At 42.5% G+C, this 19,606-nt stretch overlaps 1 protein-coding gene across 3 annotated transcripts in view; it reads right to left on the bottom strand.

Annotated features, from left to right (window-relative positions):
- Positions 1 to 593: 593 nt before the first annotated feature.
- Positions 594 to 19,606, bottom strand: part of LOC141107439 (butyrophilin subfamily 1 member A1-like) — a 53,933-nt gene continuing 34,920 nt past the window's right edge. The window contains exons 5-8 of one of the 3 annotated variants that reach the window (XM_073598156.1): positions 17,203 to 17,235; positions 12,800 to 12,820; positions 5,587 to 5,613; positions 594 to 1,580 (exon numbers count right to left, since the gene is read on the bottom strand). In XM_073598156.1, the coding sequence (XP_073454257.1) occupies positions 1,063 to 1,580; positions 5,587 to 5,613; positions 12,800 to 12,820; positions 17,203 to 17,235 (599 nt within the window). In that variant the 3' untranslated portion in view covers positions 594 to 1,062. The remainder of the gene's footprint in view (positions 1,581 to 5,586; positions 5,614 to 12,799; positions 12,821 to 17,202; positions 17,236 to 19,606) is intronic. The other 2 variants (XM_073598157.1, XM_073598158.1) reach the window with 2 other exon arrangements.

Below are 19,606 nucleotides of genomic sequence, written 5' to 3'. Positions count from 1 at the left end.
TTTCTGTCCATTCACTTTGTGTAGCTAAGGCTGCAGAAATAGAGATTGAGGGCCTCAATCTCTTTTCTTTGACTCAATGATGAAACATCAGAGGTCTGATTAGATCTCTGACATCTCACCAAACACCCCCAATGGGGCTCCTAAAGAAATATAAAAAAATAATATTGTAAATAAAATAAAATGGTAAAAAATAATAAGATTACAAAAATAAAAAACTACTGACACCAGTGGTGGGACTACCAGGGTCGCAAATGTCACACTTGCAACCTTCTGCCACCCGGGGGCCAGGGGGGCCCTTCATGGTTTCTTGCACCCAGGGCCCTGAAGGTTCTAGTGATGCCTCTGCCTGTCTCCCAATTGTCCTACTATATTAATGTCACCATTTCCCATGGGCTTTCAATGGAGACTACAAGTGACTGTTTTAACACTCATTGTATAGGTATGGTCCGTTGTTGTCACCGTCAGGAAAACCGCCCTGAGAAATGCCATGCAGCTATCACTGCAGTGAACACAGACTGGAAATGGCTGCAAAGAGGCAGCAGGGGATCAGCATTACTGTGACGTAACAAAGGATCAAAAACTGGAAAACAGTGTTTTGTTAGCAAAAAATAGCATTTGATTATGGTACACAGTGCTTTAGCAAACTGAATGACATTGAGGATGTACTTTAACTGCATAGAGGATAATGACAGTATGGCCTACAGTTGTAGCACTTTATAGAGGGGGAGGATGCTTAGCATGATCAGAAGAATCTGGCTAGCCACAGCTGAATTGGACCAGGGTACTGATATGTGACAGGACAGTCTTTCTTCTGCTCCTACAGGGCACACTCTCAGGGCTCCTCCATAGATCGGCCAATGGACCATCTTACAGCTCTCACAGCATTTTAATATAGACAGCATATGCCTATTGTTATACCCTAGAGGTCTACTTAATCATCTTCGGAGTCACATCCACTGATTGACATTGCCCATCCAGTTGCCATAAGTCTACGGCCACCTTGATTCGGGTATCACCCATTAAAAACTAAATTAGATTTAGATGGACTTGGCTTTCCCAGCCCTATGGATTTAACGAGAAAGCAATGCCTGGTCCAACATAGTAAAATGGATAGACAGGCTCAGAGAAGATCTCAGTGAAAGTGTGGAGGAGCCTGTAAGTGTCCACATCATAAAAGGACACCTTCCCTTCGTCATAGTCCAGATAAGTCCCGACTCTCTGTATCCGCTCAGGTTCAGACGCAATGTACACTGGTGGGGTGTACAGAGCATAGTAACCTTCTGTTGTTCCTCTAATGGCCCATATCAAGGCTTCAGGACATTCTCTTTGACCTCCGGTCCGTCTCACCGATTTGCTGGCTATCCCAAGAGACCAGAACTCTCCACTCCTCTCCAAAATCTCTGTCTCCCAATAGTGGGTGCCTGACGAGAAAGCGGCCTGACCGAGGACACATGGCTCAGTGTCAAACCTCTCTGGGTTTTGGGGGACATCTTGGATCACATCTGTGGTTGAGATAGTGCGACTGTCTGGAGAGACCAGAAGGCCGTTATAAGCGGTAGAAGGATCAAACAAAATGGATTCTGAAAGAAAATTTGAATATAAGAATCAATGGAATATTGTTATCATTACCAGACATTTAGGATTATTCAGTACATTTGACAAAATACATTACAATCTGACTGGTATGTTCCATTCAAAATCCTAACTTAATCAAACAAAATTAAATTAGTTTTTTCAAGTCGGTAAAAAAGTGGCGACTAGTCACCCTGTAAATACCAAACTCCTGATCTTTTTGGTGTTTTGAAATGTGTGATGTACTCATTTTTCTATCGGTCTTTTCCGATCAAACCTTAATTCCTTTGCATGGACAAAGAGTAGGTTTTGCTTTGAAGCCCAACTCCAGCTGAAGGCCAAAATTTTAATTAAATTAGACCAAGACAAGCCAGAAAAAAAAATGCTCAAGTATTGATCCCCAAGGACACAACTAGCACCTTTCCTTTCCTGGATTGGGTCACTTCCTGTGGACCAAGGAGGTCATCATAGGTGTGCGCACAGGGTGTGCCAGGTGTGCCCAGGCACACCCTAATCACCCTGTGCAGCACAGAATTCCCCCTACTGCCCTGCCCCCCACCTTCCCCCCACAGCACTGCCAGCTTCCCTTCTCTCCTCTCCCACCGGCTGTTGCTAAGGGGATGTTTTAGGGTGAGTGGGGGAAGGGGCCAGTAAATATGTAATTTACTGGCCCCTTCACTTTCTAAATGAACATTGTGAGTGATCGTTAGTGTGTGTTTGAGCTTTGGGGTGCACACCCTAATGAAATAGGCTTTGCACACCTATGGAGGTCATGGACATATTCCCAGAGAGTGTGTCATCACAATGGCCTGAGCTCACATTAGGAAGCTCAGGAGAACAGTCCTGATGTCATAACAAGAGTGGTCTTCTATATAGCATAGAGAACCAGCGCAGAAGAAAAAAAACCATCACATGACTGGCCACATGACAGCTGTATTTACGGTATGTCAAGAGGGAATTTCTTAACTACTTGAGCTCCAGAAGGTTTTACCCCCTTCATGACCAGACCATTATTTTCTATTCAGCACTGCGCTGCTTTAAACAACTGCCGACCGCCCTATAGCAGATCCACTTCCGGGTAGAGGGCGCGTTTGCCACTTCTGCTGTGATTAGTCACAACAGAAGCCGATCAGCGGGTGCCAGTCAATGGATGTCCGCCGACACCTGATGACCGGCAAGGAGACAGGCTGCACAGAGCTCTGCATATGTAAACATCCACCCGGCGCCCCGAAAGGGGCCGGATGCATGAACAGGGGGTGGCCGTGGCTATCTAATCATTACCATATAGGGGGTGGGCTGGAGAGAGGGGGTGGCACCCAGGCGCCCCTAATGGACGGGCCACCACTGGTTACCGGTTACAGTGATCCACTATGTCCGGTGGACGCAGTGGTCACAGGAGGGGCATGCAGGGCCCTCCTAAACGACATCAGGCTCAATGACGTATATACAGTATATACTTGACTGAGTCTGCACAGGCCAGCCTGCCACAGCAAGTGGTTAAAAAAAGAAATGTTGCTGAGGGGCAGGTAGGAAGGGGGTTTTGAAGGCTGGTGCAGTTGGGCTTTAGTGGTGGTCCAACCAGTAGCATATACAGTATTCATCTTCCCTTCCCTTCCACTCCACTCCCTCTGGCTGGGAACAAAAAAAGATTTCAAATTACGAGGGAGTATGTGACATATGGGCAAAGAGAGAGTTTTATGTAAGCTATAAGTCCTGACATGTGGCTTACAACCAGACTTTCACCAATCCAGCAACCTTTCATCAAAACTTTAGATCAGCTTGTCTCAACCTTTTCAACACAGAGGAACCCTTGAAATAGGTTTCTCAGGGAACCCCTGCTTAAAATGATTATATCTAGATGTAGCACCCTGGAGTTTAGGCAGGGTTGCTCCTAAATTTACCTGCCAGGTATAGCTACCTTAGCCTATTGTTAAGGATCAATTGATTTCACTCTAATGGCGCGTACACACAACCGGTTTTGCCGTCGGAAAAAACTCTGACGGCTTTTCCGACGGAGTTCCGATGGAATTCCGCTCAAGCTGTCTTGAATACACGCGATCACACCAAATTCCAACTGTCCAGAATGATGTGACGTACACCACGTACGACGGGACTAGAAAGAGGAAGTACAAGAGCCAGTGTGCCACCCTTTGGGTTCCTTCTGCTAATCTCAAGTTTATCTCGTGTTAGTAGAAGTTTGTTAGTTTTACCAGACCGAGTGCTTCCGTCTCGTACTTTCTTCAGAGCATGCGCCGTTTTTGGTCCGTCGGAACAGCATACAGACAAGCGGTTTTACCAATAGTAATTCGTTCCGTCGGAAAAATTTATAACATGTTCTACATCTAAGTCCGACGGAATTTTCGACGGGAAAAGTCCGATGGGGCGTACACATGATCGGAATATACGATGAAAAGCTCCCATCGGACTCTATCTGTCAGAAATTCCGCTTTTGTGTACGTGGCATAAGTCTGTAATTGCTGCACTTCTCACTTTTGCCGCTAGATAGCTGGGTACCTGATGGCATTAGGTATGAAAAGGGCAATGCAAGGTCCGATTGTGGGTATATGGGGTATCCCATCCAATGGGCAGGGGTTTTATTAAATCGCTTGGCCTGCCGGGAGAACCTATATATTTGGGTGGAGTCAGGAGATCAGTGTTCTGTGCCACCTGGACGGCTGTCTGGGTGGACGTGTGCTGTATTGTCTAGGCTGCTAGGCTGGAGTTTGGGCCTATCCCAGGCACATCTGGCTGCTAGGCTGTCTGAGGGCCTATCCAGAAGCAAGAGAGCAGCGGCTTGCAGTCCAACCAAAAGTGACGGTTCTGCTGGCCGGAGAACTTGTCATGGTCGGAGGTAGAGGGGAAGCTTTCGCCAGTAAGGGATCATCCGCCTTATTACCAGGGACCACAGTGAGTAACTGAAGCAAGTATCGGAACAGTATTCTCACCAACCGGGGACAGTGAAGAATTGGGAAACTTCAGTGGGTATCAAGGACCCAACCAGCGGTGGTGACGCTTGTAGAGCAGCCTTATGTGTCAAGCCAGGGACCGAGCAAGCCACTGGGGTGAAGATTGAGGAGTATCTTGAGTGCCAAGCTAGGGACCCAGCAGAGAGGTGGGGGTGACGCTTGAGGAAGATACCACCATGAAGATTGGAGGAGCTCAAGGGATTCAGTGGCAGTGAATCATCTAGTCTAGTGAGAGACTGGGAGCTCAGTAATCTGAACAACTACAAGGAGTGATTGTAGTGAAAGTGAAAGGACTGTTACGTTTTGTGTTATTAACTGTTAAAGACTGTTGCCATAGGAGACAGCATTCATGCACATGCAGATGTGGTGTCTTGCTGGATGCCTTTCCCTGCATGGCTGTCCTCCTATTAAAGTCTCGGAGTCTGCCAATTAGTCTTGCAACTACCTAAGGCCCTAACCCTCTCTCCCCCCCAAAAAAGTTTGTTAAGAGAAATAAGCAATAACTTTAACTACTCCGCACTCACCATGCCTCACAACCCACCACATACAGAAGGATGTCAGCTGTAGCTGTCTTTGGCCCTGGAGGTTCTCATAGACTGAAGAAGGCCTGGGACCTTGCTACATACAACTCCTGATACATTAGTGGGATGGTCAGTGTGAAGAATGCTCCTTATACTTGTGGTCATTGGGAAAACCTACCCCCTTATAAAAAAAAAAAAGAAGAAAGATCCATGGTGTCAGTGGGAACTTATCTGAGAGGCAGAACTTGCTCATTGCTCAAGGAACCCCTAGCAACCTCTGGAGGAACCCACGTTGAGAAACCCTGCTTTAGATCATTTCATGGTGTTGGAACCAGCTTATGGGTGTGGGTCACATTCATTCATTTGACCATTTGTGGAGATGGTTATAAGTGACTGAATTTTCCTATAATATGCAATTTTTGTGGCTAGTGCAAGACTAAAGTGACAACCGTGGGATGACCACGTGGCTAAAATGTTTAAATGAAATAATCACATGACACATGCGGTGGATATGAAGATCTACTCACCTTTTATAATGGAAATCTTCCTCCACTCTAAAAACAAGCAAGAAATAAAAATGAGGATAACATTTCCATTCTTAGTTTTGTTGTTCATTACAGCAACGATGTTGGTCTACCACTCACTAAAATCAGTGGCGTAACTAGAGCCTTCAGGGCCCCGGAGCAAGAAACCATGAAGGGCCCTTCTGGCCACCAGGGCCTTTTCCATCAGGCCATTTCCATTGGTCTCAGGCCCTTCCAACTGATCCCAGGGCCCTTTACTCCTGTCCAGGGGCCCAATGTGACTGGTAGTTCTGCCACAGACTAAAATCATATCTACTGCTTATTACAAAGTTTCATTTTCAAGAGAATAATAAATGTTGCGGTAACATTAAATATGGACTTCTCCCTCTAGGTCCACAGCCCTTGACATTAGACGACTGTTTCGCAACCTCCAGCTACCTGTCGACAATCCAGGCCAGAGAGCAATTCTATCATTAGACGCAGCTAAGGCCTTTGACAGTGTCGAGGTGGCCTTACCTGTGGGAGGTGTTGATACGCTTTGGACTGGGAGATACCTTTATTGCCTGGGTGATGCTGTTGTATGTGGCCCCTACAGCTAGGATACGCGTAAATGGAGATCTCTCTGACCCTTTTCCCCTCTTTAGGGGCACGAGACAGGGGTGCCCACTGTCACCCCTGTTATTTGCATTAGCCCTGGAACCGTTGGCAGCTACGATACGGTTATCCCTGACTAAGATCTCCCTTTACGCAGATGATACCCTTCTCTATTTGGGGGATGCGGGCACATCCCTCACCAACGAAATGGCGGTGATTTAGCACTTCGGCTCCTTGTCGGGATTCTCCATCAATTGGAGCAAATCGGTTCTTCTACAGTACCTTTAGATGATCCACTGATTTTGTTACCGATTGATGCGGAGTCCCTCAAAGTTGTCTCCTTGTTTAAATACTTGGGAGTGCAGGTTTCTGCGAATCCGCTGACCTATTTAGAAGAAAACGTACTACCCCTATTCAAAAGGTTCCAAATGACCTGTAACACTTGATGTAAATTGCCACTGAAGGTAATAGGATGGATAAACCTAATTAAAATGGTCTGGGGCCCCCAACTGTTATACATTATGCACAATTCCCCTCAGTGGATACCCCATAGATGGTTCATGCGGGTAAATACCCTGTTCAGATCTCTGATATGGAAAAAACAGGTAGCTAGGATCAGCCTTTCCACACTGCAGTACGGCACAGATCGGGGAGGAGCAGCAGTACCTAATCCTAGGCTTTATTTTTATGCCTCTCAACTACAACACCTGAGTGGTCTTAGATCACCTGGTGAGTCTGACGCGATTGATGGCCTACTGCGGACTGGGACGCGTATCATCTCCGTTTTAGCAGGTTTGGAGGCGGGCCTATCTCACCTGCCACAAACGGCACCTACTGTTATTCTTCCTAAAAAACTCTGGACTACTGTCAAGAATGGCTTAAGGGTGTCGGGATTTCTTGAAGAAACCCCGCTATGGTGCAACCCCAATCTTGCGGAAATATGCAAACTGGAAAGTTTCCAAATATGGAGATTGGCTGGCATTTGTAATATCTCCCAACTATATAACCAAAATGTATTGAAATCCTTCATGGACCTCCAAATAAAATGTAATTTACCCAGACACCAATTCTACAGATACCTCCAATTGAGACATGCTCTCCAGGCCCAGTGTATCTACACTAATACTCTCTAGTCACTCCCTGATAAGGGACATTTTCTATGGACAGGAGAAAAAGGGCCTGATAACTCATAGCTATTCAAGCTTACTAGCATCCACACAGGACCCCGCAGCCCTACCGTGTAGAAGGGGCTGGACAGAGGACCTAGGGGAGATAACTGAGGAAACATGGGAATTATGCTTGCAATCTGGGCCAATCACATCAGTCTCACAATCGCATAGGCCAGTGGTTCTCAACCTGGGGGTCAGGACCCCCTCGGGGGTCAAATGATGATTTGCCAGGGGTCACCAAATCCTGGGCTGTTCTGAAGCCCCCATCGCTCTCCCAGCCTTTTTGAGGTTGCCCAGCAGGGCTGTCCCTGGAGCCTGTGGCCGCCCACTCAGCCTCTTTGCAGCCACCCATTCAGTTCACGCATGGGTGGGGGGCAGAGACTAGAAGTCAGCTGACTGGTGAGGAATGTGAAGTGGGAGGGGCTGGAGGAGACCCTATCTCCTGATTTCGGCATAGGTGTCACTGCTACGAGACACCACAAAGTTGGAGACACAGTGAGTAACACTACCTGTGATTAGAGTTGCCATTAAAAGTCCCTACTACAGTTCTCAGATCAGCAGATGACCTTGATCAAGAGCACCTAAGTTGGCTGATCAGAACTCCCCCCAGCATTGCCACTGATCCCATTCCCCCCACCAATTAGTAAGAGAAGGAATACAAATAGGGGAATACATGGAAGGGAGAGGAAAAGAAGGGGGGAACAAAGAAAAAAGGAGAGCAAGAGTAATGCCCTGTACACACGGGCGGACTTTTCGGCAACAAAGGTTCGACAGTCTTTCCGACAGACTTTCGACGGACTTTCGACGGACTTTCGACGGACTTCCGACGAACTTTTGTACGAATGGACTTGCCTACTCGCGATCACAGCAAAGTCCGACGGATTCGTATGTGATGACGTACGACCGGACTAAAATAAGGAAGTTGATAGCCAGTAGCCAATAGCTGCCCTAGCGTCGGTTTTGTTCCGTCGGACTAGCATACAGAAGAGCAGATTTTTCGACCGGACTCGAGTCCGTCAGACAAATTTGAAACATGTTCCAAATCTAAAGTCCGTCAGATTTTCACAAGAAAAAGTCTGCTGCAGGGCCGATGGAGCCCACACACTGTCGGATTGCCCGCCGGATTCGGTCCGTCGGACTAGTCCGGTCGAAAAGTCCGCTCGTGAGTACGCGGCATAAGAGAAAGAACAAGAAAGAAGGCTAGAGAGAGGGATGGGGGAAAAAAAACAAGAAATTAGGATAGAGAGAGATGAAAGGGAAAGAAAGGAGAACAAAGAGAAAGAGTGGTACATCCTAAAATGTACCATAAGGGGTTTTAATACTGTATGAGTGGAAGGGACTCAGGGGGCGCTAAATGTCCATGGGTTAGAGGCACAAATTACTTGTCTTGGGTGCTGACAACCCTCGCTACAAAAATAATTTTACTGTTAGGGGTCCCCACAACCTGGGAAATTTTATCAAGGGGTCACGGCACTAGAAGGGTTGAGAACCACTGGCATAGGCTCATTTCATTTATTCTTGTTACATAGGGCTTACCGCATATCCATTCAATTGCATCGCTGGGGAAGGAGAGATTCTCCTCTGTGCCCCAAATGCAGTAGGGAGGAGGGACCTCTAATCCATTTAATCTGGCGCTGTCCCAAACTACACCGATACTGGGCTGAAATAACCAAAGCTATCTCCACAGTCTATCAGGTTAGGGTCCCAATGGACCCCATGGTTTGTGTCTTAGGAGCCATTGATTGAAGAAATATATCCCTCACCCGCCAATATAGCAGTGATCGGATTATTATATCTTTCTAGAAAGTTAGTGGCCAGATTCTGGCTCTCCCCACACACGCTCCCACAAAAAAACAATGGGAGGAACAGGTCACACAAAAGTTGTCTGAACTTTCGACAGTCAAGAACGCGATGACGTACAACACTACGGCGAGCCTAGAAAATGAAGTTCAATGCTTCCGAGCCTGCGTCAAATTGTTTCCGAGCATGCGTCGTTTTATGCGCGTCAAAATTGCATACAGACGAACGGAATTTCCGGTAGGCACTTTTTTGCGATGGGAAAATAGAGAACCTGCTCTCAGTCTTTTGCTGGCTGGAATTCCGCCAGCAAAAGTGCGATGGAGCGTACACACGGTCGCAATTTCTGACCAAAAGCTGACTTTTGCTTGCGAAATTTCTGATCGTGTGTACGGGGCGTTACATTCTTCTCAGGGAGCACCTAACATATCAGCATAGAAATGCAACTCGCAAATTTCACTCCATACGGCAGGCCTGGTTGGAAACTCCAGGGCTAGCAACCCCGTAACTGGTTTTACATCGGCTGCTACAGGTATAAAAAAATTATGAATGTAAATAGATAGGGGGCGCTATTGGTTAAAGTGGATAATCAAAAATTAATAGAATATTGAATGTTAAATACAATATAGAAAACTTTTCACAAACCTTAAAAATTAGAAAGTGGATAAATAAATAAGAAAATGTATAAATAGCAAATTTGTGACACACAATTTTCTACTAAGTTTCTATATTGTATTTAATTCTATTAATTTTTTATTATCCACTTTAACCAATAGCGCCCCCTATCTATTTACATACATTTTGATCAACGTTTGTTCAAATTGGGGAGCAGCTCACTACCATTTGTAATTTTTCATTTCTATGTTTATTTTTATGCAATTTTTTTTTTCACTAAATTTGGCGCGGAGTATTTTTCCCTTTTATAAAAAAATAATGGTCAGGTGTAAAGCTGACTCGAACCCTTTGAAAGAGCGTAAGGACAGAGTCTGCTACTGTTTTACCTTATCAGGTAAACTCAACCTCTGTACACGCTTTATGCTTTATGATCGTAGAGGGGGAAATCCCACGAGATCAGGTAGATTATGAGAGCTTCTGTTTACTGTTTGGCCCGTTGGCCCCCCCCGGCTGTGCTGTGTAGAATGGAAGGGTTCAACCTTGCCCACTCAACACAGATTCCTTTTTTCTTTCCTTTTAAGGATATGTCATTGTACTTTATGTTGTGTCATGGTTCCATTTTTATTGACTTACATTCCGCATAATCTTAGGATGTGAGAACTGCATACCTTTTCGTATTTTTCTTTTATGCAACATGTCATTTACTACAAATGACACAATAAAACTTTTTCTGATTTAAAAAAAAAATATGGACTTCTGTGCCGTCCCTCTCTGATGATACAATCTCTGTATCAGGGGGAGGGGGGAGCACCCCGCATCTGTTGGGGTTAAAATCTCATTGCAGCTTCTTCCCAAATCCTAATTTAGCCACTTACCCATGTTTTCCCGTAGATGGGACGGCTGCATTACTTTTCTGGGGGGAGGGTTTCATGCTAAAAACACATTTCCTGCAGTACATTATAATACCCGTTGATCCTGCCAGAAATGCTGTGTCCTTGTCACTTCCTGTGAGCTGAACTGGAAGTACAATCTTATCTTCCTTTTCTAAAAAAAAGAATAATTCCCCTTCTCCCCAGATGACGGCTCCTTAGCTGAAACGCGTCGGGTGGATCCCCCACGATTACCGCTACTTGAATTTTGAGCTTTTATGATCTTCTAACATGTGAGTGTATTTACTATTATTTTAATAAACCAGTGTTAAACGTTATCACGCTATTTGAGTTTTTTTCATTTCTCACATGGCATATGAACATTCGTATGGCCTTTATTGGATTGTGTATGAATATTGTGGAAGTCGTATCGCCATTTCCATTTGCAAATTATTGAAGACATCTGAAGAGATGAATTATCTAGACCTGTTGGTCATTAAGCCTTTTTGACTTGTATGACGTATGTCTTTTCAAGTCAATAAGTTCTGGTAAGCCTTTTGATGCCTTCGGTGACGGCTCCTGCACCACCAATAGCTCTTCTGTTCACCTGTGGCTTTTCTACATTTTCACTTACCTGCCTGGTCCAGTTGATCCCTCTTATTGTAATATTTGGGAGGATTTTGATCTTTTGCCTCTGGTAAGCCTCCATAGACCCCTGGTGGTGGTTTTTCTTCACTTTTCATTTCTAAAATCAACATTTGTGGACTTTCTTGACAAAAGAACTCTTAATGGTGTTAATCCCATTGGGCTTTTTTTTGGACTTTATCTCTGTTTTTTTATCAATTAACATTTTTATTAATATTTTTTCACATTTTTTTGGTACATTAAGTATTAGTTTTAGTTTATAGCACTTCACTTTGCTTCACTTTGTATTTTAAAGGATACATCATAAGTCTGTGATACCAGTTTTATATACACTGTATATTGTTTGATTTAAATTTGTTTTGGGGTTTATAGCACTACACTTTTTTTGTATATTGTCTTTTGCCTTTGGTCTATAGGTGTGTTGGCTGCTATTTGCTTCCATTCTCTAGCGCAGCACTGTATTTACAATTTTTTCCCTTCTCCCATTTAACAGAGATGAACCAAAGTAGACATGTTTAACCCCTATGTGGCCTCTCGGCACCTGATCTTTGGCACCAAGGGGCTGCATATTTGGATGAATCAGAAAAGGGCTGGCGACTCGGATGCTCTTGAATAAAAGTCCTTTATTGGGTTACATGGGTACACGGGTACAGGCTACGCTGACGAGTTTCGGCTAAGACGCCTTTATCAAAGCATGCTTTGATGAAGGCGTCTTAGCCGAAACGCGTCAGAATAGCCTGTACCGTGTACCCATGTAACCCAATAAAGGATTTTTATTCAAGAGCATCCGAGTCGCCAGCCCCTTTCTGATTCAGGTACTGCATTTTGGGGCCTGAACGTCCTGGCTAGAGCACCGGTTCACAGTTCATAGATCATCATATTGGCAGTGGAGCTGGGGTATCATTTTGCCTCATTTTGCTTCTCTTGCATATTTGGATGAATTGTTGTGCATAGAGCTGTGCCTAGAGCGCGCTGCGCCCTCCCGACACAGTTACTGAAGTTTTCAGATCACGTGACCGCCATGACAGTCAATCACAGCGGTCACGTGCTCTTAAGCCCTGCCCCTTCTCCTGGTATCATAATCCGTTTAGAGGCCCGGGAGGCACCGGCGTTAAGAGGTTAAAGTGGTTGTAAACGGTCAATTTTTTTTTTTTTAATTACCAAACATATTATACTTACCTGCTCTGTGTAATGGTTTTGCACAGAGCAGCCACGGTCCTCTTCTTCTGGGTTCCCCCGCCAGCGATCCAGGCCCCTCCTCTTCATCGGGGGCCCACACGGAAAGCTGCTGTCCCTGGGGGCACCCGTGTGGGCGTGCTCCTGAGAGCCGCTGCTGCGTCCATTGGCACAGACAGCAAGACTCAGCCCCACCCCCTGCCTCCCGTGTCACAGCTTTTGATTGGCAGCAGCGGGAGCCAATGGCTCCCGCTACTATCAATCTGTCCAATGAGGAGAGAGATAGCATGATGGAATACATTTTTGCTTTTTTAAGTTTTAGATATACTTTAGGGACATCGTGACACTTACCGACTTCTCGTTCTAAGGACTCTGTAAAAGAAGAAAAGAAAAAAAAAACACATCTCAGTTACGGCAGCGACAGATTTTTCTTAGAGCCAGGTTTCCCTGACATTGCTCCGTGTTTCTGTTTCACACATTGTCAGATTATTAGCTTGAAACCATTTTAAAGACTTTTTCTAAAACTGATATATTTCTCTCTTATGAAGAGTTTTTTTTGCAAAGACAGAACACTGTCTGATGCTTACAATGCTGTAAAAAATTATTTGCCCCCTTCTGTTTTTTTTTTTTGTGCATATTTGCCACACTTAAATGATTCAAATCATCAAGCAAATTTTAATATAACACAAGTAAATACAAAATGCAGTTTTAACCACTTGCTTACTGGGCACCTAAACCCCCCTCCTGCCCAGACCAATTTTCAGCTTTCAGCGCTGTCGCACTTTGAATGACTATTGCGCGGTCATACAACACTGTACACAAATGACATTTTTATCATTTTTTTCTCACAAATAGAGCTTTCTTTTGGTGGTATTTGATCACCTCTGGGTTTTTTATCCTTTGTTAAAAACATTAAAAAAGACCGAAATTTTAAAAAAATACAAAACCGTTTTATATTTCGTTAATACATTTTGCAAACAGGTAATTCTTCTCCTTCATTGATGTACGCTGATGAGGCTGCATTGATGGGCAATGATAAGGCTGCATTGATGGGCACTGATAAGGCGGCACTAATGGGCACTAATAGGCGGCACTGGTGGGCACTGATAGGTGGCACTGGTGGGCACTGAGAGGTGCCACTGATGGATGACACTAAAGGGCATTGATAGGTGGCACTGAAGGGCACTAATAGGTGGCACTGATGGGCACTGATAGCTGGCACTGATGGGCAGTGATGGGCACTGGTAGGTGACACTGATAGGCAGCACTGCTAGGTGGCACTGATGAGGCACTGATTGGCACCACTCGTGGGCATTGATAGATGGCACTGATTGTTGGCACTGTTATGTACTGGTGGGCACTGATTTGTGGCAGTTTGGGCACTGACAGGTGGTACCGGTTGGCACAGATGAGGCGGCTTTGCCTCTTTCTCTTCGGGACCGATGTCCCTTCAACAGAAGCCGGTGCTCAATTTTTTAATTTTCTCCTCACGTTGTCTGCATGAGGAAAAAAATAACGATTACCGATCTTCTGTTTACATCACGTGATCAGCTGTCATTGGCTGACAGCTGATCACGTGGTAAGGGGCCGGGATCGACCCCTTACTCCAATCTGTGATCACCCGAGTCTCATTGACCCGGTGATCACAGCGCGCCGCAGGGCGCGCGGGGAGCGTGCAAAGGGGAGGACGTCTATTGCCGGCTTCCCGGCAAAGTAGGTCTGCGCTGTAGCCTAGAAAGTGAAAATGCTGCGCTAAACCCAAAAATAAAGCGAAAGCAGCTAGCACACAAACAAACCAAGTTCAAAAAGAGATAACAACAAAACAGTGCAGCGCTCAAATATTAAACATGTGATAAGAGCATATAAAGTGAACACCTTTGCAGATGTGAAAACATGTAAGCATCAAATGATAATCAAATGTCCTGTGTGCAATATGGAACAGCAAAACATTTAAAAATAATAAAAATAGTAAAAAAAAAGTCCATATGAGGAGTAGTTACTCTTCAAGTTTGGAAAATATAGATGTGAAAATTTGAGCATCAAATCGTGTCCGGTATAAAATATGGAACAGCAAAGTGAAATACAGTTCATATGAGAAGTGTTGGAGGGATATCTCTTCAGGTTGGAAGATGTCGATAAACATCAAAAGGCATGTAAATATTCAATGAGGAATAAGAGGGTACCCTTACCGGATCCGTAGGATGCACATACCATATGGCAGTACGTCAGAAAGGCATAGGGAGAATCTCCCGTGGTATCGAGACAAGGTGATGTCTTTGTAGAGCCCCAATGGTGATGTGATGTCTTTGTAGGCCGCAAGCCCCAATGGATGTTGGTGGACACGAGCAGGAGTGGACTTTTTTTACTATTTTTATTATTTTTAATTGTTTTGCTGTTCCATTTTGCACACAGGACATTTGATTATCATTTGATGCTTACATGTTTTCACATCTGTAAAGGTGTTCACTTGCTTTTATCACATGTTTAATATTTGAGCGCTGCACTGTTTTGTTGTTATCTGCGCTGTAGCCGTCATTCGGCTATGGTGCGGATCTGAAGGAGTTAAATGATAATGAAATTATGGGGAAAAAAAATCTTCATAGTGTGTTATAAAATTTTGCAAATGGGTAATTTTTCTCCTTGATTGATGTGTGCTGATGAGGCTGCACTGATAGGCGGCACTGGTGATGAGGCCCTGATTAGCAGCACTGGTGGGCACTGATAGGTGGCACTGGTAGGTGGCACTGGTGGGCACTGATAGGTGGCACTGGTAGGTGGCACTGGTGGGCACTGATAGGTAGCACTAGTAGGTGGCACTGGTGGGCACTAATGAGGTGGGAGTGGCTCTACGTGTGCGGGACCGATGTCCCGTTTACACAAGCCAGTAATCAGTTGCTTTTTTTTTCTCCTCACACTGTCAGTGTGAGGAAAGAAAGAAGCCGATTACTGATCTTCTGTCTACATCACATTATCAGCTGTCATTAGGCTATAGCGCGGGCGCAAAGAGGTTAAAAAGACAGTGTAAAAAAAAAAAGAAAAATCAAAAAAAAAAAAAAATCAAAGTGCCCGTCCCTCCGTGCTCACGCTCAGAAGCGAACGCATACGGAAGTCGCGCCCGCAAATGTAAACGGTGTTCAAACCACACATGTGAGGTATCACCGCGATCGTTAGAGAAATCATTCTAGCACAGGACCTCCTCTAAACCCTAAACCAGTAACCAGCAGAAATTTTTAAAAGACACCTATGGAGATTTTTAAGTACCGTAGTTTGTCGCCATTCCATGAGTGTGCGCAATTTTAAAGCGTGACATGTTCGGTATCTATTTAACATCATCTTTCACATTATACCAAAAAACGGGGCTAACTTTACTGTTTTTTTTTTTTTTTTTAATTCATGAAAGTGGATTTTTTCCCCCCAAAAAATTGCATTTGAAAGACTGCTGCACAAATACAGTGTGATATAAAATATTGCAACGATCGCTATTTTATTCCCTAGGTTCTCTGCTAAAAAAAAAAAATACAGATTTTAACTTTGTAAGCAACAATTGTCAGAAAAAGGCTTAGACATGAAGGGGTTAAACAAGAGCACGTTCTAGGTATATAAAATTTAATTTTTGACAGTAACGGTGGAGTTTAGACATGTGCAATTCATTTAGTTCCGAATTAGTTTTTTAACGAATATTGACAAATTCGTTAATTCCGAAATTTCCGAATTTCCGAACTTTTCAATTCCTGAAATTTCCAAATTTCCGAAATGTAGAATTTCCGAATTTCCGAAATTACGAATTTACGAAATTAGGAATTTACAAATTTACGAATTTATGAATTTCGAATTTCCACATTTTTCAATTTCCGATAATTCGAAATTTCGCAAATTCAAATATTCAAAATCTCATAAATGTAAAAATTCTAAAATTTGGAAATTTGAAAATCCAAGAATAAGAATGAAAATCTGAAAATTCAAAAGAAAGAAAATCTGAAAATTCGAAAAACCGAAAATCTGAAATAATAACTAACTAATAATAAATATTACATTATAGGTATTGTAATTTCCTTTCAAATTTGGCTGTTAGTGAATGTAACGAGTACGAATTTATCCGAAGTTATGAATTATCTGAAATAACGAATGCCGTAGCTAAACGAATGGAACATAACGATCTAATAATAACAAAATAATAATAAAACCTTTTTATTATTATTATTTATTATTAATTTGTTCCATTCCATTTGTTTAGATACGTTATTTCGGATGATTCGTAACTTCGGATACATTTGTATTCGTTACATTCACTAACAGCCAAATTTGAAAGGAAATTCCAATACCTATAATTTAATAGTTAGTTATTATTTTGAATTTTACAGATTTTCTTTCTTTTTTTCAGATTTTCGAATTTTTGAATTTTTGAATTTCTGAAGATCGGAAAATTCGGAAATTTGGAATTTGTAAATTCGGAAGTTCGAAAATTCGAAATTCGGAAATTTGAAAATTCGGAAACCCGAAAATTGGAAATTTGGAAATGTGAAAATCTGAATTTTTGATTTTTCGAATTTCCGAGTTTCCAAAAAAAGCAAAAAAACGAATGAAACGGAAACAAGTGCACATGTCTAGTGGAGTTTGACGTTAAGCCCTTCCCGCCTAGCCCTGGCGTCCTTGGGGGGGGGGGGGGGGGGAGGATCGATGACCATGTGACCTCTGTGATTGGCAGCTTTGGGAGACGTTTGCTCAGAATAATGACTGAATTCCGTATTTCTTACCTGCAGAATCCTTTATTTCTTGCAGCTTTCTCTCTGCAATGACAAAAATGAAGTTTGTAAATAGTGCTGATCATCTCATAACTAAAGTCACAATCAGGTTTTAATAAAAATAAAAAATAAAAATGAATCACTGACTTAAAACACCAGATTAGTATTGTTAAAATCTGTTTTGTGACTTTGAAGACGAGTGCCTAACCTCAGTCCATCCTTGTAGTTGCAGCTCCTTTTTTTTATTTATATATTTATTTATTTATTTTTTGTACGTCTAACTGTTAAAACAGTATTAAACCCAAAAGCAAATATTTATTATATTGCAGCTTACCAATTCTTAGATGTGATGACTGCATTCGTTTTTTTTTTTTTTTTTTTTTTGTTTTTAGGCTTTCTTTCTTCTATTTTCATCGGGTGATCCAGCCAGTAAGTCAGTTGTTTTTCAAAAGAACAAGCTCTCTTCCAGATGTATCAATTTACCACTGGCAGGGGGTGCTTAACAATAATCAGCTTGTATTTATTTATGTAAAACCTTTATCCCAAAAGTTAAAAAAAAAATTTAAATTAAAACTGTTAGCTGTTACTGCTTATAAACTATTAGCTGGGGTTTGAATTTATTATGTTAGTGTATCTAAATCTGCTAGTCCATCTAACACTCCCCCCCCCACCCCCCGACTAACAATGCTGTTGTCCAAAGGTGCCCCCTGTGCTCCTTCATCCAGAGTGGAGGTACTCTAATACAGATCACCAGGGGAAAAAGCCTTACAAAACAAATGTAGCCACCACATCTAATGACTGATAAGCTGCAACATAGTACATTTTTGGTTTTGGGTTTAAGACCAGCCAGAGAGGAGAATGGGTGAAGAGGGGTGATTGGGGGGGATGTGGTCATATAACAGCTAATTGCAAAACTACATCTCTAGTTCTATGAAGTCTCCCCAGTCACTGTGCTGATATTCTAACTGAGCCAGAGAAAGAACCTATCCCTGATTACCATTAGTGTGTACAGCCTATTGCATTAGGGTGTGGACCCCAAAGCTCAAACACATATGCATGTATATACATGTGTGTGTGTGTGTGTGTGTGTGTATATATATATATATAGATAGATAGATATATATAGCTATATATCTATCTATATCTATATATAGATTATATATATATATATATATATGTAAAAATCTATATAATAGATGTATCTATATATAGATATATCTATAGATAGATATAGTCTATATATATCAATAAATATCTATTTATCTATCTATCTATATATAGATATATACATATCTATCTTTTTTTTTTTTTTTTTTGTGTATATATATATATATATATATATATATATATATATATATATATATATATATATATATATACTGATGGTGTCAGTAATTTTTATTTTTATTATTTTATTTTTTATTATTTTTTACAATTTTAGTTTTCATTTTATTATTATTATTATTTTTTTTTAATTAAGAGCTCTATTAGGGGGCTTTGGTGAAATATCAGGGGTCTAAACAGGGGGAATCTTCACCTCACAGGGTGATTAGGGTAAGCCCGGGCACACCTGGCACACCCTGTGCACACGCCTATGCTGAATACCCTTCAGACATGCATGTTCCAGGGAGGGAGCTGGCCACTGGATGGTGTAGACTTTAGCTACGCAGTCTGCCCATAAGTGGCTTGATAACACGCTATGAAATCTGCTTCTGGAACAGTTATCAAGCAACTGATCAGTAGCAACAAAAATCTGAACCACCCAGTTGCCAGCATGGAGGAACATTCTTGTCTAAAGGGATGCTGGGATGCGTTCTTTCACCCGGGCTCGTCACTTGTCATTACTTGCATTTGTAGTTTCTGCTCTCAGTGCATTTGAAATGCACACCTACAATAGGGGAAAGTGAGAGAGCAGAAATAACTGTAGACCTGGGCATAAAGGAAATGAATGCCGGTGAAGATCTCTCTAAAAATTCTAAGGTATTTACGGGGAATAAATTCCCTATTCTTTCCCTACAACAACTTCCATCTCACTGACACTGTGGCTGCTCTGTGCCCCCCCCCCCCCCTCTGTTGTATAACCACTTGACCTCTGGAAGATTTTACCCCCCTTCATGACCAGGGCAGTTTCTGCTATTCAGCACTGCGCTACTTTAACTGACAATTGTGCGGTCATGCAGCACAGTACATAAATTACATTTATATCATTTTTTTTTCACACAAATAGAGCTTCTTTTTTGGTGGTATTTGATCACCTCTGGATTTTTTTTATTTCTTTATTATATAAAAACGAAAAAAGACCTAAAATCTTGAATAAAAAAAACAATATTTTTTTTTACTTTCTGCTATAAAAAATATCCAATAAAAAAAAAAAAAAAAGTTTTCATCAATTTTGGCCAAAATTTACTCTGCTACA

The sequence above is a fragment of the Aquarana catesbeiana genome, linkage group LG09, assembly GCF_042186555.1.
Source record: "Aquarana catesbeiana isolate 2022-GZ linkage group LG09, ASM4218655v1, whole genome shotgun sequence".
NCBI classification, from domain to species: domain Eukaryota; kingdom Metazoa; phylum Chordata; class Amphibia; order Anura; family Ranidae; genus Aquarana; species Aquarana catesbeiana.
The sequence above is the reverse complement of the archived record's forward strand: the minus strand, read 5'-3'. Positions and strand labels throughout refer to the sequence as shown.